Raw genomic sequence first — 23,152 nt, 5'->3', positions numbered from 1 at the left:
GATATCCTGGATGAATGTCGGTATATAAAAATTTTAAATAAATAAATAAATAAATAAATAAATAAATAAATAAATAAGATGGATGAGTAGCTCTTTATGTCAAAAATTATATTCAGGCAACTGACCTGCAAGGAGCGTGGGGTAGAGAAGAAGCATTATGGACCATTCTAAAAAAAAAAAGATGATGGTACATCCCTTTTTACTAGAGTGGCTTATAGGCCTCTTATTCAAATGGAAGAACTAGGGATCTGGTCGAAGACATCCAAAATGTGGGAAAGAAGGAGAAGTGTTGATTGTTGGAGAATTTAATCTACTGCATGTAGACTGGAGAATCCCTTCTGCGGAATCTACTAGAGGTAGAGGGATAGTGGATACCCTTCAAAAGGAGCTGTTCAAACAAATAATAATGGAACCCACGAGGGAGGGAGTTATACTCGACCTAGTGCTCACTAACGGGGATAATGTCTCTAATATCCAGGTGGGTGCCCATCTGAGCACCAGTGATCATCAAACGGTATGGTTTGATATTGCAAATAGGAAACGGAGAGGTCACACGAAGACCTGAGTTTTAAGTTTCAGAAATACGGACTTTGTTGAAATGGGGACATACCTGGAGGTAGAACTAGAAGACTGGGAGAAAATGAGAGAGTTGGAACAACCATGGGCCAAACTAAAAGGAGCAATTACAAAGGCAACAAATCTATATGTTAGAAAAATAAACAAAAGTAAGAGAAGTAAGAAACCAATCTGATTCTCAAAGGACGTGGCTGATAAGATAAAGGCAAAAAAACAAAAAAAAACAGCATTCAAGAAATATAAAGAATCCCAAAAAGAGGAACATAGGGAAGAATATCTGGTGAAACTGAGGGAGATGAAAAAAGAAATCAAGAAAGCAAAAAGTCAGGCGGAAGAAAGGATTACCAAAAGAGGCGAGGTGACAAAATATTTTTCAGTTATATCAGAGAAAGGAGAAAGGTCTGACATGGTATAGTGAAATTGAAAGATGATAAAGATCAATGTGTGGAGAGAGACAAAGAAATGGTTGAAATATTAAACACATTCTTGAGTTCAGTGTTCACTAAAGAAGACCTTGGAGAAGGACCGTCACTAGTTGGCAAGACTGTGGATGGGGATGGAATACATGAAACTCCCTTTACAGAAGAGAATGTATGGGAAGAGCTAGTAAAACTGAAAGTGGACAAGGCCAAGGGGCTGGAAGAGTTACATCCTAGGATACTGAGGGAGCTCAGAGATGTGCTAGCGGGTCTGCTGAAGGACATGTTCAATAGATCCCTGGAAATGGGAGTGGTGCCGCATGACTGAAGAAGAGCTGTGGTGGTCCTACTTCACAAGAGTGTGAGCAGAGAGAAGGCTGGAAACTACAGACTGGTTAGCCTCACCTCAGTGGTGGGAAAATTAATGGAAACTCTGTTGAAGAAAAGGATAGTGAACTATCTACAATCCGGTGGTTGCTTGACCCACGGCAGCAAGGATTCACTAGAGGAAGGTTCTGTCAGAAAAATCTGATTGATTTTTGTAATTGGGTGACTAGAGAATTGGATAAGAGAAGAACCCTCGATGTGATTTACTTGAATTTTAGTAAAGCTTTTGATACAGTCTCACACAGGAGACTCGTGAACAAAATGAGAAGCTTGGGAGTGGGTGCCAAAGCAGTAGCATCTATTGCAAACTGGTTGACTGATAGGAGACATCATGTAATATTAAATGGAACCTATTCTGAAGAAAAAACGATGTTAAGTGGAATGCCACAGGGATTGGATTATTGCGCAGGAGGTGGACCCTTGGGACGAGGTGGGGTTAACGCTACCCATAGGGCAAGCCCTACAGGTCCTCACCGTCGGCAGGTGGAGCTGGCTGATTGATGGAGGCCGGCTGGAGCTTCACCAATATCAGCCCTCGTTCCCCTCAGGTTGAGCCCTTGGGTACTGGGGCCACCTGGTCTTTGATGGGCCTCCGTCTGAGGACTTCCGAGAGGTGATGAGAGGATCAGCCAGGGGCCAGCAGTAGTAGTTGAGATTGGAGAACAAGTCCAGACGAGGCAAAGTCCAGGAGACCCGGGCACCAAGGAGAACAGGAACAAGACAGGGGGTGCCAGAGTAAGAACAGGCTGAAACCTGAGAGGCCAAGCCCATAATAGATTCAGCAGAGGTGTGGAAGAACAGGCAGTGATCAGGACAGGCGGCAGGCAAGGAGAAGTGGCAAAACATGCACTGGTCAAACCAGGAGTCAGCAAAGGATGGTCAGGCGAGACAAAGGTCAAACCAGAATCAGGCAGGAATGTAGTCAGACGAAGCAGAGGTCAAGCCAGGTATCAGTCAGTAGTGTGGTCAGACAAAGCAGAGGTCAAGCCAGGTATCAATCTGAAACATAGTCAAGGGGTAGAAATGAACACAGGAACAGGAACGGATATCAAGAACAAGGCAGGACCAGGAATCAGGAACACAGACGAAGCAGGAACAAACTGGCAACCAGGAACACACAGGAACAAGCAACTAGTACATGACAAGCTTGGAAACCTGTTGCCAAGGCAAGGAAGCACTGGCTTATATACCGGGACCCAGTGATGTCATCATCCAGGGCCACGGGCTGGTTTCCCGCTGCAGCCCCTTTAAAGGTAGAGCAAGTGCGTGCACGCGCCTAGGGAGAGGCGCAGCATGGGACGACGGCATCTCCCCACGGAGCTGGGACATCCGCAGAGGAGCTGGGAGCAGCACAAGCACGGAGGCGGCTGCCCATGGCCACGAGAGGCGGAACCAGTCGCTGGAGAAGGCAAACGGGGGCAAGTGGGCCCGACCGCGGACAACAGGTTTTTGGACCGTTCTGTTCAATATCTCTGTGAGCAACCTGACAGAAGGCATAGAAGGAAAGTTTGTCTGTTTGTGGATGATACTAAGATCTGCAACAGAGAGGACATGCCTGAAGGAGTAGAGAGAAGTAAAAGTGATTTAAGAAAGCTTGAAGAGTGGTCAAAGATTTAGCTGGGATTCAATGCGAAAAAGTGCAGAGTCATGTATCTGGGCTGCGGTAGTTCAGAAGAGCTGAATGTGATGGCTGGTGAAAGCCTAATGTGCACAGAATGGGAGAGGGAACTTGGTGTGATAGTGTCTAATGATCTGAAGGCAGTAAAGCAATGTGACAAGGTGATAGCTAAAGACAGAAGAATGCTGGGCTACATAGAGAGAAAAATAACCAGTAAGAAAAAAAGAGGTGATAATGCCCTTGTACAGGTCCTTGGTGAGGCCTCACCTGGAGTACTGCATTCAGGTCTGGTGCCCATATGTCAAAAAGGGTAAAGACAGGATAGAGGCGGTCCAAAAAAGAGCCACCAAAATGGTGAGGGGTCAGCATTGGAAGACTTATGAGGAGAGGCTGAAGGATCTGAATATGTATACCCTGGAAGAGAGGAGGTGCAGGGGGAGATATGATACAGACCTTCAGATACTTGAAAGGTTTTAATGATGTTCAATCATCACACCTTTTCCATTGGAAAGAAGTCAGTAGAACTAGAGGTCATGAAATGAAACTCCAGTGAGGACGATTCAGAACCAATCTCAGGAAATATTTCTTCACAAAGAGGGTGGTGAATGCCTGGAATGCCCTTCTGGAGGAGGAGGTGGTGAAGACAAAAACAGTGAAGGAATTCAAAGGATCATAAAATAAACACTGTGGAGCCGTAGAGGCTACAGGATGGAAATAAAGGAAAAAGTGCATGGGGGTAACTGAGGGTAACTTGCTGGTGTGGCAGTTGCTACCCTTAACAAATAAGCCTTGATACTGTTAATGCAGCTCCATCATTGCTCTCTGCTTCAATTGCAGTGGGAAAAGGGGATTTGGATTCAGAGAGCAACCAATGAGGGCCCTGACTTTTATGGTTTGGGGAATAAATAAACATGGGGGTAACTTGCTGACGCAGCTTTTACTACCCTTAATCACTAAGTGTGATACTATAGATGCAGCTCCTTCATTGCTTTCTGCTTCCACGGCAAGGGTTTAGGGAAATTGGATTTGAACAGCATCCCAGGGCCTGACGTTTATGGTCTGGGAAACTGATAAGCAGGAGTGTAACTTGCCCAGTGCAGCAGATACTAGCATAAGCATAAGGATGCTGGTCAGACTGGGTGGATCAGTCATTTCTATGTTTGTATGTTTCTAATTATGCACTGAGTAAAAACATATTTTCTCTTATTAGTTTTAAATGTATTACTTAACTTCATTGTGTCCTCCCTTGTCTTTGTACGTTTCGAAAGAGTAAACAACTGATTAACAATTACTCGTTCCATTCTGCTCATTATTTTATATATCTCCCCTCAGCCGGCTCTTCTCCAAGCTGAAGAGTCCTAACTTCTTTAGCCTTTCTTCATAGGGGAATTGTTCCATCCCCTTTATTATTTTGGTCACCCTTCTTGGAGGAGAGCTTTCTCCTTCAAATGCGTTTGCCATGAGCAGAGGTCTAGCTCCAGGTACTCGGCACCTATCGGGCTGATCTGACAAAAGCTCGTTCTCTTTCTGAGCCTCATCATATCTTCAGCTCAGGTATCTTTAAAAAATAACTTCAGAGGCAAATGCAAGAGGCAGTGGCTTAGCACAGGAAAGCACTGAGTGGCAGGCATCAATCAATCTGACTGCACTAGGTATATCCAAAGATTCATTTTGTAAACCCTGACGACCAATATAGGTCCTCAGGGGCATGGTGCCGATCTTTACCTGAGACTCTTGAGACCTTGAGCAAACTATCCTGGCTTGCTCAACTTTAAAATTACCAGAGTCATCCAATGGATCAAAGATAGATCACTAGCCTCTCATCCCAGCAAATTACTGGTTCAAGACTGCCAAAGCATATTTGCTCTTTCAGTACCTCTCCGGCAGAGGCAGAGAGATCCATTTTGAGTACTGTTCAGGTTCTAGAATTAGAGTTCATCATAAATGACTCTAAATCCAACTTGAGCCCATCACCTCAATTGCCATTTATAGGGCTCTGCTAGACATGACTTGGACCATGGCTTTCTTCCCTGCCAGCAGAATCTCAGATTTACTGTTCGCAATGGAGGAAGTAAGGTGGATTCAGGAGACCTCAACAAAGAATATGTTAAGGATATTGAACGGTATGGCCTTAACAGTATATCTTTGTTATTAACTATTTGTCTCTTTATGTATTTCTGTACAGTGCTATGTACACCTGATAGCACTATACAAATGGTTATTTAACAATAAGAATTATAATACCAGTACATGTGCTTCTCGTGGATTTGGATATAATTACTTACCTTTCCAAATCCATGTTCAAGGCAAGTTACAATTCAGTTACAGTAGGTAGTTCCCTGTGCTAGTGAGATTACTAGAGATGTGAAACGGAACCTGAATCAGTTCGGATTCCGGTTCCGATTCACATCGTGTTTGGTTTTTTTTTGTCCGGCCAGATCGCGGTTTTGTTTATCAGCTGTGCCCGAGCCGATAAACAAAAAACCCACCCCGCCCTTTAAAACTAATCCTTTAGCTTCTCCCACCTTCCCGACCCCCCCAAAAAACATTTTACAGGTACCTGGTGGTCCAGTGGGGGTCCTGAGAGCGATCTCCCGCTCTCGGGCCGTCGGCTGCCACTAATAAAAATGGCGCCGATGGCCTTTGCCCTTACCATGTGACAGGGTATCCATGCCATTGGCCGGCCCCTGTCACATGGTAGGAGCACTGGATGGCCCGCGCCATTTTTAATGATGGCGCCGGCCATCCAGTGCTCCCTCCATGTGACAGGGGCCGGCCAATGGCACGGATACCCTGTCACATGGTAAGGGCAAAGGGCCATCGGCGCCATTTTGATTAGTGGCAGCCGACGGCCCAGGAGCGGGAGATCGCTGCCGGGACCCCCACTGGACCACCAGGTACCTGTAAAAAGTTTTTTGGGGGGGGGTCGGGAGGGTGGGGAAACTAAGGGATTAGTTTTAAAGGGTCGGGGTGGGTTTAGGGTTATTTTTGTGTGCTGTTTTTTCCGCCCTCCCCCAAAATGATAAGAGAACCCCCACAAACAATATCATGGGTTTTTCCTATTGTTTTGGGGGAGCCCCCGATTTCTGACGATTTTGAAAATATCGTACGATATTTTCAATCGTCCGAAGCCCGATTCACATCCCTAGAGATTACAATCTGTTTATATGTGAGGCATTATAGGATGAAGTGACTTGCCAAGGTCACGAGGAATATCAGTGGGACAGGATTTGAACCCTGGCTTCCCTGGTTCTCAGACTGCTCCAGCCACTAGGGCTGCTACTCTACTTCCCATGGCACAGTTCCATATGATCAAAAAAAAAAAAAATCCCACTAAGCAAGGATAAGTTCAAATGCTTACTCAAGCATCCATCCTTGAAATTTAAATATAGAATATTATTTTCATAGAAAGCACCAGATAGTAGTTGTACTCTATAAGAGGATGATCATACTAAAGAACCATCTGGCACTTCTCAAAGATTGTTTTACTTTGGTTCTAGGATATAATCATAGGCCTTACAGTCAATACATTTATTTTTTCAATTTTATCAACTTGCACTTAAAATTCATGACCAATAAACTTCCAAGTCTCAATGAAATCAAGCAACTCAGAGAGTTCAAGAATGTATCAGTGTACCAAAAAAGCTCATGGATGACCTGTCCTGTTGGCTTTGTCCACATTCAATAGTCCTAATCACAGATGCATCCTGCCTGGGCTGGGGATCCTATCTAGATGGGTTTCACACTTGGAGTGCTGGTGCCTCCAGGAAAAGAGATTGCTTCTGTAAGGGCAAGCAGATTAACAGTCCCTGAATATATACATGTAACCGGATAACTTTAGCCTTAACTGGCTATATTAAAACATAACCTGTTAAGTGGCTGCAAAATTGTTCAGCTTTCTGCTAGGAGTTAGCAATCTGTTATTGATCTGATGCCTGATGGTAGGAGCAATCTGTTGTTAGTTAGGAGCAATCTGTTGTTGGTTAGCAATCTGTTGTTATATTTGAGAGTTGAGGGTGGATCCTTGGACCAGTGACAGATGACCACGCCCCGGGGGGATGATCCTGAGAGGGACCACCGGTCAGGCTCAGAGTTAGGAGACAAACACACACTAGTTATTTTATTAGACAGTATACTGAACCACCAGAGATGGCAGTAGTGAGCTGGTAAGCCCGGCTGAGCTGTAGTCCCTCAGATACTGGAACAGCGATCCCTGGAGGCTGAGCTGAAGAGAGACTGAGAAATAGTGAGTAGGCAGGGTATGCAGATGGTAACACTCACACAATGTCTCAATGAAGCCCAGGAGCTGGAAAGTATAGGCCCTCGAGGAGTGAGTACTTGGTTCCAGGGAAAGCTCAGAGAGAATGATGGTAACTTACTGATGTAGGTGATATAGTTGGTAGTGAAGACTTCCAGGAAGAAGAGTATACAAAGCGAGTCTGGGATCAGGGCCCTTGAGGAGCGAGTACCAGTTCCAGACTGTCACCTGAAACAACAAAGAGAGAGCGAGGCCCCCGAGGAGCGGGTACCTCTGGTAAGTCCGAGGCGGCAGAGTAGCTTAGACAGACAAAGTGAGTCCGTTGTTAATCCGTGTCCTTGCTAACTCGATGTGTTAGCAAATTTCAAGACCTTAAATATCCATCGCGGGTGACATCATCTTCGGGGAACGCCTAGGATAGGTTCATGCCTAGGATAGGTTCATGCCAATGCCGGTACTTCAATCGGGGCTGCGCCACGCACGCGCCCCTAGGCCTCCAGGAAGCATGGCGATTACAGCGTCGAGCCGGTCTGGGAACACCCGAGGGTCCTCGGCAATTCGATGCTGCGGCAGCCAGTCTTCCTGTGGATGGAGAGGGAGGCACCGGAGAGGTAAGGAGGGCAGAGAGAGGGTGTTAGGCACCAACGGACACAACAAAAATAAAACTAAAAGAAACAAAAGGTTTTCAGGCCAGCAGGCATGATTTATTCTCACAGGACAAGCAGGATGGTAGTCCTCACATATGGGTGACATCATCAGGATGGAGCCAAATCACGAAATACTTTTATCAAAGTTTCTAGAACTTTGACTGGCAGCTACTGGGCATGCCAGGCATGGCACTAACCCTGCAATCCAGCAGGGGTATTTCTTCAGTTTCTTTTTTTCCACGCAGCTATAACCATTCGGATTTTTGGAGCTCTTCACGGTTCCTGACAGGAATTTACTCCTCAGGAAATTTATTTCAAAACTTGCAAAAGTTTATACCCCCTAGGGTGTCTCCCTTCTCCGCCGTCAATTGCCGACCCGTACGGTAAGTTTGCCCCATTTGTCAGTCTGTTCCCAGCAGGGACCGCTGTGGGCCTTGTCGGCACCGTCTGTGACCGGCCTAAAGTTTTTTGATGGCCATGATGGTGACAGGTTTTCGTCAGTACCCTGACTGTCCAAGGACTATGTCAATCACGGACCCTCATCTGGTCTGTGTATTATGTCTCGTTCCATCACACGACGTGGAGACATGTACCATTTGTGCCCAAATGACCCTGAAAGGCCATCAGGCATGGCTGGAAAAAATGGCGCTTTTATTTCAGCGTCCGTCTCCACAGACGCCATTGACTCCATCCCCGGCGAAGCATCGGCATCGTTCCGAGGCTGAAGAGTCCCGATCAGTGTCTCAATCTTCGGCATCCCCTTCATTGATGCCGGAGTCGGGGAAAGCTGAGCACTGGGAAAAGCACCAACACAAACATCGGAGACCGGTGCCTTCGACTTCCACAACACCGGTGGCGTCATCGAGCAAGCCACCGAAGAAGAAGACCCATGCTGAGGAGCATAAATTGCCCTCGAAGCTGGATGCACAGAGGCATCCCTCGCCTTCGGTGGGCATGGCTACCGAGACTCCACCGGGACCGGTGGACCCTCAGGTGTTGCCCACCATGTCTCCCACTCCAGACCTGGGGCTCACCAGTCCAGCGCTCCGAGAGGAATTGCACCAGATGGTGCAAGAGGCAGTGATGCAGGCTGTCCAAGGCCTCCCGAGACCACCGACACCAGCACCGGTGCCCGTGCCAGAACCGGCACCAATGCCACCGATGCTGCTTCCTCTCCTCGACAAGCTTGATTTGCTTATCGGTGCCCTGCTGGGGGCACCGAGGAAATCATTGATCCCCCATGGCTCCATTGACACCCATCCCACTCTCATCAGGGGAAGAGGATGTGTTGAGGCCAGAGCCTGTTCCGGGGCCTTCGGGAGTACCCGCACCGAGGACACCAGTGAAGTCCCCGATGCCATCGGTGCCATTTCACCCGGCACCGATACTGGATCTTGATTTATCGATGCCAAGGCTAGGACCATCGATGCCGGCACCAATACCTTCAATGCCAAGACCTCCTCCGGCCGGAGGAGTTCCAGGTTTTCCAATAAGACCACCAATGGATGCAGGGGATCAACCTTATGATCCATGGGCAGACGATTCATCTGAATCCCAGGACTCAACCGAGGTCCCTTCGGAGCCGTCACCTCCAGAGGAAAGGTGCAGGTCTCTGCCAGAAGACTTCTCCTTTATTAGTTTTATCAAAGAGATGGCGGAGACTATTTCCTTCACACTGCAGACGGAGGAGGATTCCAGGCATAAAATGCTGGAAGTACTTCAGTTCCTAAATCCTCCAAAGGAAATCATGTCCGTCCCAGTCCATGAAGTTCTACAGGATTTAATGCAGCGAAACTGGGAGCATCCTGGAACGGTTCCTCCCGTGAACCATAAGACGGACGCAATCTACCTAGTTCAGCCATCCCCGGGCTTCCAAAAGACACAATTGGCACATCGGTCAGTGGTGGTGGAGTCCGCCCAGAAGAGAACTAAGCATCCAAAGCCCCATTCCTCGGCGCCACCTAGGAAGGAGCAGATGTTTCTTGATGCTTTGGGCTGCAGGGTGTTTCATGGAACTATGCTCATCTCGCGTATTGTGTCATATCAGCTATATATGACACAGTACAATCGAAACCTGTTTAAACAACTACAGGACTCTTGTGAGTCCCTCCCAGAGCAGCTTCAAGACCAGCTGCACTCCATCATTAAAAAAAAGGCTTCGTCGCTGGAAAACATGGGATCAGATCGACATATGATGTCTTTGATACAGCCTCCAGATTATCAGCAGCTGTTGGGCTTGGCTGAAGTCCTCGGATTTCCGCCCGGAGGTACAGGATCGTTTGGCTGACCTCCCCTGCACAGGGGATAACCTCTTTGGTGAAAAGATCCAGGTGATGGTAGCCCAGCTAAAGGACCACGATGAAACACTCCATCAGCTCTCAGCCGCTCATACTGAATTTTCGGCTCCCTCCAAGCGCCCATTCAGATGAGAGGCTAAACGAACAGTGTACAAAGCCCGGAGATATTATCCACCATCGGCATGGGCTTGCCCGTCCCGGCCATTCCAGAAGTCTGTACCACGCCAGCCACGGACTCAGAAAACTCAGCCTCCTGCCCAGCTTACTCCTGCGGCAGGATTTTGACTTCCAACTCGGGAGCAAAGATCATCCCCCTCTGCCAAATCTGCATGTTGGGGGCCGGCTATGCCACTTCTCTACCATGTGGCTAAAAAACACCACAGACCGGTGGGTAGAGTCGGTCGTAGTTCAAGGCTACCATCTAAACTTCCTCTCTGTCCTGTTGGACAGTCCACCTCGGCCGGGCTGTACCCCCTCCAACCACTACCTTCATCTACAGATGGAAGTAACTTCTCTTCTGCAAGCGAATGCCATAGAACCGGTTCCTCTTTCCCAGAGGGGACTCGGATTCTACTTCCGATACTTTTTAATCCCAAAAGACAGGAGGTATTCACCCAATATTAGACCTTTGGGCTCTAAACAAACATCTTTGAAGAGAGAAGTTTCGGATGGAAACCTTGGGCTCCTTGCTTCCACTTCTCCAACAGGGGGATTGACTTTGCTCTCTAGACCTGAAAAATGCGTACATGAACATCGCAATTACCCCGTCTCACAGAAAATACCTCCGCTTCTTTGCTGGAGACCAACATTTCCAGTACAGGGTACTTCCATTCGGCCTTGCGTCAGCCCCTCATGTCTTCACGAAATGCCTGGCAGTTGTAGCCGCATATTTAAGAAGACTGGGCACTCATGTCTATCCTTACCTGGACAACTGGTTACTGAGAGCTCAGTCATTGGAAGGAGTTCTTCACTCCCTCCATCTTACACTGCGGCTACTACTATCATTGGGATTTCTAATCAATTATCAGAAATCTCACCTGATTCCGTCTCAGTTCCTCTCCTTTATCGGAGCGGATCTTGACATGATCCAAGCAAAGGCCTTTTTTTCCCAGGGACCGAGCTCACACGTTAGTATTGCTGGTGGAGGCTATGCAGTCTCGCCGATCCACAACGGCTCGTCATCTACTTGTCTTACTAGGACATATGGCATCCTCGGTCCATGTTACCCCAATGGCTCATCTGACCATGTGAGTAATGCAGTGGACATTAAGGTCCCAGTGGTCACAGGCACGTCATCCAATGTCCGAAATTGTCCATATCACCAGGCAGCTTCACCTCTCACTGACGTGGTGGATCCAGGCGTCCCACCTGCTTCAAGGGCTACAATCTCAAGCTCCAGAACCTCAGATGATCTTAACAACCAATGCTTCCTCTCTAGGGTGGGGAGTACATGTCAACCACCTTCAGACTCAGGGAACCTGGTCGGCAGAGGAATCGTAACATCAAATAAATTTTCTGGAGCTCCAAGAGATCAGATATGCTCTCTCTGCGTTTCGGGATTGTTTGTCCAACAAAACAATCCTGATCCAAATGGACAACCAAGTAGCAATATGGTACATCAACAAGCAGGGAGGAACCAGATCCTACCTCCTATGTCGGGAGGTAGCACAGATTTGGGCTTTTGCTCTATCTCAGGCCATGCTTCTCAGAGCGACCTACTTGGCAGGTGTGGACAATGTTCTAGCGGACAATCTCGAGAATTTCAGCCCCATGAGTGGTCCCTCAACCCTGTCATTGCAAACAGAATATTTCGGAAGTGGGGGTACCCGACCATCGACCTCTTTGCATCCCTTCAGAATAGCAAGGTGGACAACTTCTGCTCCCTACATCGCAGTCGCCAAGTTCCACCTTGGGATGTGTTCGTCCTGTCCTGGAAGGAAGGCCTCCTCTATGCCCACCCACCACTTCCTCTCATCAGCAAGACTCTCGTGAAGCTATGCACGGACAAGGGTCTAATGATTCTCATTGCCCCCTACTGGCCGTGACAGGCATGGTTTCCCATCCTTCGCAATCTCTCAGTGTGTCCGCAGATTCCCCTAGCTTCGGATCCGTTCCTGATATCTCAGAGGAACGGCCAATTGCGCCACCCCAACCTTCAGGCCTTGTCATTGACAGCTTGGATGTTGAAAGGTTGATCCTGCAACTGCTCAATCTTTCGGACTCTGTATCCCAGGTCCTTGTAGCTGCACAAAAGCCTTCTATTAGAAGGTCTTATCATTCTAAATGGAAAAGATTTTCATTGTGGTGCACTTCAAAGGAGTTAGATCCTTTTACCTGCCCCATGAATCAGTTTTTAGACTACCTTTGGCATCTCTCGGAGTCGGGTTTACAACCTCCTCCATCAGGGTGCATGTCAGTGCAGTGGCCGCCTTCCATAGGGATACAGGGGATGTCTCTATCTCGACGCAGCCCCTGGTAGTGCACTTTATGAAGGGCTTGATTCACCTGAAGCCTCCTGTCCATCCACCGGCCCCGGCTTGGGACCTTAATGTGGTATTAGCGCAGCTCATGAAATCTCCGTTTGAGCCTCTGCAATCCTGCGAGTTGCGGCATCTCACTTGGAAGGTACTTTTCCTTCTGGTGTTGACATCTGCTCACAGGATCAGTGAGCTACAGGCGCTGGTTACATACCCCCTTACACGAAATTTCTTCATGATCGGGTGATCCTTCGCACTCATCCTAAATTTCTTCTGAAAGTGGTATCTGAGTTTCATTTAAATCAATCCATAGTGCTGCCTACTTTCTTTCCCAAACCCCACTCACTTCCTGGTGAGAGGGCTCTGCATTCCTTGGACTGCAAACGTGCGCTGGCCTTTTATTTGGAACTCACTGCAGGCCTTAGGAAATCCACCTAGCTCTTTGTTTCCTTTGATAAACTTAAGCTGGGAATCCCGGTAGGAAAGCAGACATCCTCCTGGCTAGCGGACTGTATTTCCTCCTGCTATCATCAAGCAGGCCTTCCGCTCCAGGGACGCATTAAGACGCACTCCATTAGAGCAATGGCAATGTTGGTAGCACACCTACGTCCTGTACCTCTTCTTGATATCTGCAAAGTTGCAACGTGGAGTTTTCTCCATACCTTTGCAGCCCACTATTGCCTGGACAAAGCTGGCACACAAGATTCTATCTTTAGCCAGTCTGTTCTGCGCAATCTATTTTCAGCGTAATAACCAACTTCCTTCTATACCAGCTGGGATTTTCAGGCTGCTCGTTATCCAAAGAACCACCGCTGTTGTGCCTGTTGAACGTCTTTGGGTGTTTTTGGTACATGCGCAGACATCCTCAATTTGTTATTCACCCATATGTGAGGACTACCATCCTGCTTGTCCTGTGAGAAAGCAGAGTTGCTTACCTGTAACAGGTGTTCTCACAGGACAGCAGGACGTTAGCCCTCACAAAACCCACCCGCCACCCCACGGATTTGAGTATGCTTGCGATTTATTATTTTATTTTTCGCACGCTCTACTTTACTATACATAAGACTGAAGGGAGACCCCTGCTGGATGCAGGGTAAGTGCATTGCTGGGCATGCCCAGTAGGTGCCAGTCAAAGTTCTAGAAACTTTGACAAAAGTATTCCGTGATTGGGCTCCATCCTGATGATGTCATCCATATGTGAGGACTAACATCCTGCTGTCCTGTGAGAACACCTGTTACAGGTAAGCAACTCTGCTCTTCCCCTGCCCCCCCAAATAAAACTTTAACTTAATTGGATAAAGCTCTCAAACCCTCCCTCATCCCCAAGCCCCACCAAAATGTTTTATAAACATTTCAGGTCTTTTGTCTCCAGAAGCCTCATTGCCATCCTCCTCCTCAATTCAACAAATATATTGGGTTTCCATGCCACCTTCTCATGCACATCTCTCCCCCCCCCCCCCCCCTTCCCCACAACTCCAACATGAATCTTCTAGCTTCACCCAGCACCCTGCAAATCCCCTATGCCACCTGGAGCATGATATAATTGTAGTGCTTCCAGCAGCATACATTATTGCTGTTAGCATAAGCTGTATTGTTACTGTTAGATAATATTTTGATATACATACCTGGATAACTTTCAAATCTAACTGGCTACATTCGAACACAGCCAGTTTAATTTGAAAGTTATCTGGGTACATATATCCGGATAACTTTAGGTGAATATATTCAGCAAGATGTAATCCTGTTGATTATCCCTGACAACTTATCTGACTACATTTTTTTATTTAGTCTTTATTAACCTATTTTCAGCTAAACATGTTTGAAAACATCAACATTCCCAATAGATAGAACATAGCAAAGACTAACTCTATAACCCACAACATTTTTTAACTAGGTAAGTTATCTATTTGCTGCTTTTCTGAATATTGCTCTCATCTGTAAAATGTCATAAAAAATAAAATTTAGTTCTGATTCATCAAAGAATCTTGTGCCCGTATTGAGTTCAATTTAAATACCCTGGTGCCTATACGTAGGATGTCGTGTTACATTAATCAAATGACAGCTTTCCATCTTTGGGAAATTTGGTTCAAATCATCAGAATTAGTTTCACTTTATTAAAGAAATTTATTAAAAAACGAAAAAAGTCACATTTTGAAAAATATACCACAAAGAAAAAAGTCACGAAAGAAAAAAGGATCTATGATTAAATATGATCCATAATGGTAAAAATTTGTAGTAACCGTGGGGTGTTATGAAGGTCTTCTGTATATCTTTAGAGACATTTGTAGATTAGAGAAAGTTATAAAAAAAAATCTTTTGCAATGTGTTTAAGTATTAATAAAATAAAACCCTGCTGACTAGCCTGGAATTTAAGGTTTGGTGCTAAAAGGATAAAAGGGAGGCTATTTAACTAGGTGGATTGGGAAGTCCTATCTCTTACCTGGGCGAACTGGGAACAAACTGGAGAAACTGGTAATTGCATCAGTATGCATTGTCTACTACCCCTCATAGGCAGTAGAGACGGCATTTGTGCGCATTCATATAAAATTGTGCACACACGTACGTGTATACAGTCTATTTTATACCATGTGCGGTTATACGTGTGTGGTATAATATGGCCACATCCTTTGGCGCAAGCTGGCATACATGTGAGCCCACACGCTGGTATCAAAGTTACAGTCTTAATGTAGACAAGTGCAAAGTGATGCACATAGGGAAGAACATCCCAAATTATAGCTATATATTGCAAAGTTCCACATTGGGAGTCACCAGCCAGGAAAAAGATCTAGGCATCGTTGATTAATATGTTGAAATTCTCTGCTCAGTGTCTGGCAGCAGCCAAGAAAACAAATAGAATACTAAGAATTATTAGGAAAGGAATGAAGAATAAAACAGAGAATATCAAAATTCCTCTGTATCACTCCATGGTGCAACCTTACCTTGAGTATTGTGTGCAATTCTAGTTACCACATCTCAAAAAGATATAGCAGAATTAGAAAAGGTCCAGAGAAGGGTTACTAAAATAATAAAGAGATGGAACAATTTCCCTATGTGGAAAGGATAAAGAGGTTAGGGCTTTTCAGCTTAGAGAAAAGACTGCTGAGGGGAGATATGATACAGGTCTCTAAAATAAGTAGAGTGGAATAGGTAAATGCAAATCAGATGTTTTCTCTTTCAGAAAGCACAAAGACCATGGGACATGTAATGAAGTTACTAGATAATACAATTAAAACAAATAGAAAATATTTTTATTGAATGCATAAACTCTGGAATTCATTGCTGGAGGATGTGGTAAAAGGTGTTAGTGTAGCTGGTTTAAAAAAAGTTTGGACAAGTTTCTGAAAGAAAAGTCCATTACCCATCATTAAGGTGGACTTGGGGAAATCCATAAGAATGTAAGAAGTTGCTATATTGGGCCAGACCAAGGGTCCATCAAACCCAGCATCCTACTTCCAACAGTGGTCAATCCAGGTTATGAGTACCCAAACCTTAAATAGACCCTATTCTACCAAAGACAGCAACAAGCAGTGGCTATTCTCTTAGTCAACTTGATTAACAGCAGTTTATGGACTTCTCCTCCAGGAACTTATCCAAACCTTTTTTAAACTCAGATACACTATCTGCCTTAACCACATCCTCTGGAAATTAATTCCATGGCTTAATTGTACATTGAGTGAAAAATAATTTTCTCTGATTTGTTTTATCCCTGCAATAAGCAGCATGGAATCTAGTGACCTTTTGGGATCCTGTCAGGTACTTCGGATTGGTTACTGTTGTAAATGAATACTGGACTTGAAGGACCTTTAGAGTAAGCCATTATGGCAAATCTTATGTTCTTCAATTTTTATTAGCGAAAAAGAGGCTTATTTACTACATCATTTTTGTTGGTCCTTTAGAAGGTATCACAACTTAATAGACTCCTGTTTTCTACAGGACTAGTACAACTGTTAGAATTCTGTAGTGCATGTATTTCTAAAATGTATTATAATAGCCATAAATATGTATTTATTTATTTATTTAATAATATTTATGTATCGCTTCTCTGATTAAAGATCGCTTGAAGTGATGTACAACATAATATAACAATGGAATTAAAAATGCATACATAAATAAAACTTTAAATTCTTTTAAATAGTTTGATAGCATTACTTGACCAATGCCTTCTTTTTTTTTTTTTTATCAAACCCAAACTATCCCCATTGATACAATAAGTCAGATAGAAAAGGAACAAGACAAAAAAGCCCAGTACTTGCAGATTGCAATATTCCATCCTACCCAATAATTGCCACATCAGATGTTCAAAAGACTGAGACATGAACCGAGTTTCCAGCTTTCAATATGCTCTGTCAGAACTTGTAAATAAGAATTTGTGTTTAAAATCCAAATATGGTAGCAGATAAAGACTCCCGGCATTTTAAATCTGCCCAAATTACTTTCTTTTATAATGCTGAATTCTCTAGTTGATCTCAGGCTTTCTTTTCAGTTCTTTGTAGCTAAAGATTCCCCTATGCCTGTCTCATTTTTCTTTAACCCTTTCATTGTTTTTTTTTCCATTTATTCTATTTTTTTGCTAGCACATCTTGTTCTTAGCTGTGAAAAGTTTAAATTCTGTTACTCCTTTAGTCTCCAGCATTTCTATATAAATACACCACAAATTTTTTTTCTAAAATTAAAAAATGATAATGGCACACTTTTATGTGGTTCATGGAATTTTACAACCTTTCCTAAACAGATATTTGAAAATATGTACTTGTTAACAATTGTGACTTGCCAAGTATAATTTTAAATTGCATTTGTTGTGCTAGTTGTTACTTTAATTCAGTCACTCAGTAAATAGAGCAGCAAAGAAATTAAGCAACAGAGAAAATAGTGAGACTGTCTTCTCTGTAGATGGTGGTTGTCTTGATAACTGACATCAAAAGTGGTCTTAAAGCTTTACCACTTTCCATGAATATGGGTGGTCTGAAAAAAAGTAATTCTTAGCACTGGCATTTTATTTATTTATTTTTAATTTTTCTATACCCATGTTCCTGTAAGAATACAAATCACACCGGTTTACAATGTAACTACAAAAATTTGCTTAGGAGCGTTACATAGAACAGTGAGGCATATAAATATGGAATGAATTATAACTTAAAGTATCGTAAACTGTAACTTATCCTATCGTATAACTTAACATATAGCTGAAACAACTGAGACAACATAACATAACCAGACATTTCATAACATAAAATGGCGTCTTAGAGGAATGTGTGGGAGAGATGGCTAAGAAACATAGTAGGAGCGAATTGACAGACTGTGTTGAACTGAATGGGGTGTCAGTTCGAAAGAAAGAGAGGAGGAATTAAGAGTTTGAGGGGGCGAGAATTAGGAGTCTGTGAAGGCTAGAGTTTGGAGTATGGGAAGGATAGCATTAAGAGTCAGGGAAGGCTAGGCTGAACAGCCATGTTTTAAGTCTTTTTTTAAAAGAAGATGGACATTTAAATCTAATACAAATAAGAGTATGTATGCCTACATATGACCTTTCATTATTTTTTCAAGGAAAAGAAACACAGGTAGCTTCTGAGTCTGCCATATCATCTACTGTAGATTTATGCTTTGATGGAATTGACTTCAAGGAGTTTTTACCAGACAACATTGAGAAGGAATACAGACCACTACATCCTCTACTAGGAACAGAAATCAAAGAGCACCCCATTGAAAGCAATTTTTTACAAGATGACACTTTTAGTCTTAATCCAGATTTTAAGGATATGGATGGACAAAATGCAGAGGATATGCTGATAAGAACAATTAAAACCCTTGGTGTCATGCCTGCCTGTACAGCTGACACTTATAGATGCAATCCAGGCTGGAGCAGTGCTTTCTATGGTGCTGGATGCTTTCATCCAGACGTTCAAAGTTACGTGAAAAAACTTGGAATGCAGAAAAAAAATGAAATACCAAGCATAGAAGCTAAGAAACTAGTAAGTGCTTTTATTTTTTCTGAGTTTTAGGAAAGTCAAACTAGTCAAAAATCTATCTTTCACAAGTTTAGATATGCTAATTAATTTGAACAAAGTAGCATCAGATTTTGATTTTTGTAGTCTATATTTAGAATTTTTGTATTTGTAATTTTGTGTTTGATATCTAAACCCTAATTTGCCTCACTTTGTACATGAACAAGAATGCTTATGTAGATTGTGAAGTAAATGAGATAGTAATTCCTTCAAGTACATTCTTGTTTTCACTCAAAGATGAAACTGAGCACTGGTTTGCAAGCATGCTTCATTTTTCTGTTTGCTGTTTCAGTGTAAGGTTTCTTTCATAAATGTTTAGTAATTAAGCTGCAATGGATTTGAATTATATGTTTTAAAACCGCTACTTGCTTTATATCATGCAGAAAAGCAAGTAGCAGTTTTAAAACTTTTTTTTTTTATAGAAATAGGCTTATCAAAGACACTAATTGAATATTCAGTAAAATAGAATCAACAAGGATCAATATGAACCTGTAGAGAAATTACATAAATAAAATACCTTGGAGCTATATTTACTTATTTATTCATTTTTGTTACCTCCCTTTCCAGTAAAAAATTACCTAAATTAGATACAACAATTCAGGTGATAGAGTATTTAAATTTATTTTTTCTGTATATTATCATTATGTAAGCACATAAGGAAAAGCACTTAAAGCATAGTACTGATTAGTAGTCAAACCGTATTAATCAACAGATTATATAGAAGCAATTTTCAAAAGCCATTTACTCATATAAATCTATTTAACTGGGTAAAAGGTTTTCTTAAAAATTGCCTACCCTATATGTTGTTGAAAGTATGCATATTCAGGTAGATTTTTAAAAAGGTGTGCATGGGGAAAACTGGTTATGCGCGCAGCCGGGCCTTGTGCATGCCACGCGCATTTTAGAAGCGGCCATTTGCCACTGTACCAGGGAAGGGACGGATAGCGCGCAAGTTGCTACTGCTCCAGTGGAGCAGTAAGCAACAAAATAAAATTTGAAAAAGGTAAGAGAAAAGGTTTAGGAATGGGGAGGAGAGGGCAATGGGAAGGAAAGTTAGGGGTAGATTTTCAAAGGGTTGCATGCATAAGATACACACGCAACCCCCGAAAACCTACCCCTGCCTCACCCTGTGTGCGCCGAGCCTATCTTGCATAGGCTCGGCGGCGCGCACAAGCCCCAGGACGCGCGTAAGTCCCGGGGCTTGAAAACATGGGCGTTCCGGGGGCGGGGCCGTGGGCCGAGCACCGGCCTGGGGGCATTCCGGGTACGGGACCGAGGCCTCCAGAAGAGCCACCGGGCCTGGGGATGGAGAGCCGGCGCGTGCAAGTTACGCCTGCCCGGAGGCAGGTGTAACCTCTTCAATAAAGGTCAGGGGGGGTTTAGTTAGGGCTGGGGGGCGGGTTAGAGAGGGAAGGTGCGGGAGGATGGAAGGAAAGTTCCCACTGAGGCCGCTCCGATTTCGGAGCAGCCTTGGAGGGAATGGAGGCAGGCTGCTCGGCTCCGCATGCGCAGGTTGCACGATTGTGCACCCCCCTGTGTGCGCCGACCCTGGATTTTATAACATGCACACGGGTTGCGCAAACAAAATCTGGCCCTTAGGGTATGGGGTAGGGAAGGTCCCTCCCAGTCCGCTCCTTAATTGGAGAGGACTGGGAGGGAACTGGGGAAAGCCGCAATGAGTCACTGCACAAATTTGCAGAACTTTACCCCCCCCCTTGTGCACGCAGCACAACGATTTTATAACATGCACATGCCAGCGCGTGCATGTTGTAAAATCAGCGCATCCACGTGTGCGCGCCAGGAAGCACGCGCACATGGATGTGTGCACGCACCTATGAAAATCTACCCCTTAGTGCCACAATGTACATAATTTTACCCACACTGAGAAAAGGTGATCTTGGAGGTGGGATTAGGATGGGGACTGCAACAACTACATTTTCAATACTAGGCACATTGTTTTTGAGGGAAAAGAGAGTCTGTAGAAAAAGGAAGTGCAAATCTCTGCAGGTAATTTTCAAATCTCTGTAGGCAGTTTTCAAAGATGAAGAAACTACATACTTTCCCTTTGAGAAGTGGTGAATAGCCGTAAGTAAAAATATCTAGGAACTTTTTCATTAAACCAGTTTTAAAAATTTCCCCTTAAATTCCTGATGAAAAATTTAACCTAAAAGGAGGCTGGTGGGAGTCTTTCACATTGCCAATGTGCATCCTTTTCTCGTTTTTATGCACCAGAAATGTCTGAATAAGTCTGATTGACTCCTTTTTTAGAAATAAAGCCTTGATGTGTCTGCTTACTATCAGCCTTGTAACATATTTGATTAGTGCTAGAATGAATAAACAATGTATATTAATTTATAAATCCTCTATTATGTACAGTATAACAAAATCATGTCCTATAAAATGAATTCATTCTATGTGCTTTGGTAAACAAATTTCTCATTTCCTAAGATATTAAAAAAAGATTAAGATGAACTAACTAAATTTACTAGCATTATAAATAACTGCTTCTAAAATAGTTTGTGGTGAAGGAAAAACAGAGTAAAGAATGTCAGAGTATTATTATTATTATTATTATTATTATATAGTGCCAATAGATTTTTCAAAGTAGAGCAAGATATTAAGGAGGCAATTTTCAAAACTTAAACAGCCCCTTTAAAAATTGGCCCACACTCAGCATGAGTAAAGGTATGCACACTGTTTGACAGCACATGTACTTTTGCCTACATGAAAAAAGGAGCAGGGTTAGGTAAGGAGAGAGTATTGGTATCTGCAGCTGAACAACCAAAAACACCAAAAGAGGAGCAAAGCAGCATCAAGAGTGGCATGTTAGGGATGTGAATCGTTTTTTGACGATTTAAAACAATCGTCAGATATATTTTAAATCATCAAAAATCGTTAGAGCCGCGATACAATAGCAATTCCCCCGATTTATCATCAAAAAATTGTAAATTGGGGGAGGGGGGAGGGCGGGAAAACCGGCACACCAAAACAACCCTAAAATCCACCCTGACCCTTTAAAACAAATCCACCACCCTCCCGAAGCCCCCCAAAATGTTTTAAATTACCTAGGGTCCAGTGGGGGGGTCCCGGCGCGATCTCCCGCTCTCAGGCCACTGCTGCGTTAATAGAAATGGCGCCGGTGGCCCTTTGCCCTTACCATATGACAGGGCAAAGGTAGCGCCGGTGCCATTTTGGTTCCTGTCACCCGACGTCACGAGTGCAGGAGATCGCTCCCGGACCCCCGCTGGACCCCCAGGGACTTTTGGCCAGCTTGGGGGGGGCCTCCTGACCCCCACAAGACTTGCCAAAAGTCCAGCGGGGGTCTGGGAGTGACCTCCTGCACGCGGGCCATATTGCCAATATTCAAAATGGCGCCGGCGCTACTTTTGCCCTCACTATGTCGACATAGTGAGGGCAAAAGTAGCGCCGGCACCATTTTGAATATTGGCAATACGGCCCAGACCCCCGCTGGACTTTTGGCAAGTCTTGTGGGGGTCAGGAGGCCCCCCCAAGCTGGCCAAAAGTCCCTGGGGTCCAGCGGGGGTCCAGGAGCGATCTCCTGCACTCGTGACGTCGGGTGACAGGAACCAAAATGGCGCTGGCACTACCTTTGCCCTGTCATATGGTAACGGCAAAGGGCCACCGGCGCCATTTCTATTAACGCAGCCGGTTCCCGAGAGCGGGAGATCGCGCCGGGACCCCCCCACTGGACCCCAGGTAATTTAAAACATTTTGGGGGGCTTCAGGAGGGTGGGGGATTTATTTTAAAGGGTCGGGGTGGGTTTTAGGGTTGTTTTGGTGTGCCGGTTTTCCCGCCCTCCCCTGATTTACGATTTTAAAAAAAACAAACCATGACGATCAGATTTCCCTCCCCCCCCAGCCACAATTGATCGTTAAGACGATCGATCACACGATTCACATCCCTAATGAACATCCCAAGGCACTATAGCAACTGAAGCATGAAGACCCCAAGGCACAGACAGAGGAGAAAATATCACAATAGCGACATGAATACCCAAAAGCAGAGTGAGGGATACAGCAGCAAGCACGGTACCATCAATTTCCCAAAATACTGAGTGAGGGGTAATGCATCACTCGGAATGGCATCAACACTGCAGGCACGTGATTCTCCCTGAGATAGCAAGAAGAGCGAAATGAGCACAGGAAGGCACTGAAACAGGAGAGAGACAGAGCAGGAGAAGCAGACCAGTTAGTAACAACGGCCCAATAAAGCAAGGTGCTGAATCAATAGAGTGTCGAATCATGAAAAGTAGACTGGCTGGCTGGCAGCAGCAGCAAGGTTCCAAGATCCCTAGGCAGCCAGGTTGAGCAGAGAAGGAGAAGGTCTTTCCTTTTTTTATGTACCTTTTTTGGGGTAGAAAAACACCCCAGTATGACCAAGAAGAGCAGACCAGGCAGAAACAGTGGCCCAACAACACAGCAAGGTTCTGAACGATAACAGAGGCAAAGCATG

The 23,152-nt window shown here is 44.5% G+C and overlaps 1 protein-coding gene across 8 annotated transcripts in view; it reads left to right on the top strand.

The window, feature by feature from the left end:
• KNDC1 (kinase non-catalytic C-lobe domain containing 1) overlaps window positions 1-23,152 on the top strand; it is a 283,690-nt gene that overhangs the window by 202,164 nt on the left and 58,374 nt on the right. For all 8 annotated transcript variants that reach the window (XM_029609968.1, XM_029609973.1, XM_029609974.1 and 5 more), the window contains one exon: window positions 18,221-18,645. In XM_029609968.1, coding sequence (XP_029465828.1) covers window positions 18,221-18,645 — 425 coding nt within the window. The remainder of the gene's footprint in view (window positions 1-18,220; window positions 18,646-23,152) is intronic.

This window comes from Rhinatrema bivittatum, chromosome 7 (genome assembly GCF_901001135.1).
Source record: "Rhinatrema bivittatum chromosome 7, aRhiBiv1.1, whole genome shotgun sequence".
Taxonomy (NCBI): Eukaryota; Metazoa; Chordata; class Amphibia; order Gymnophiona; family Rhinatrematidae; genus Rhinatrema; species Rhinatrema bivittatum.
The sequence above is the reverse complement of the archived record's forward strand: the minus strand, read 5'-3'. Positions and strand labels throughout refer to the sequence as shown.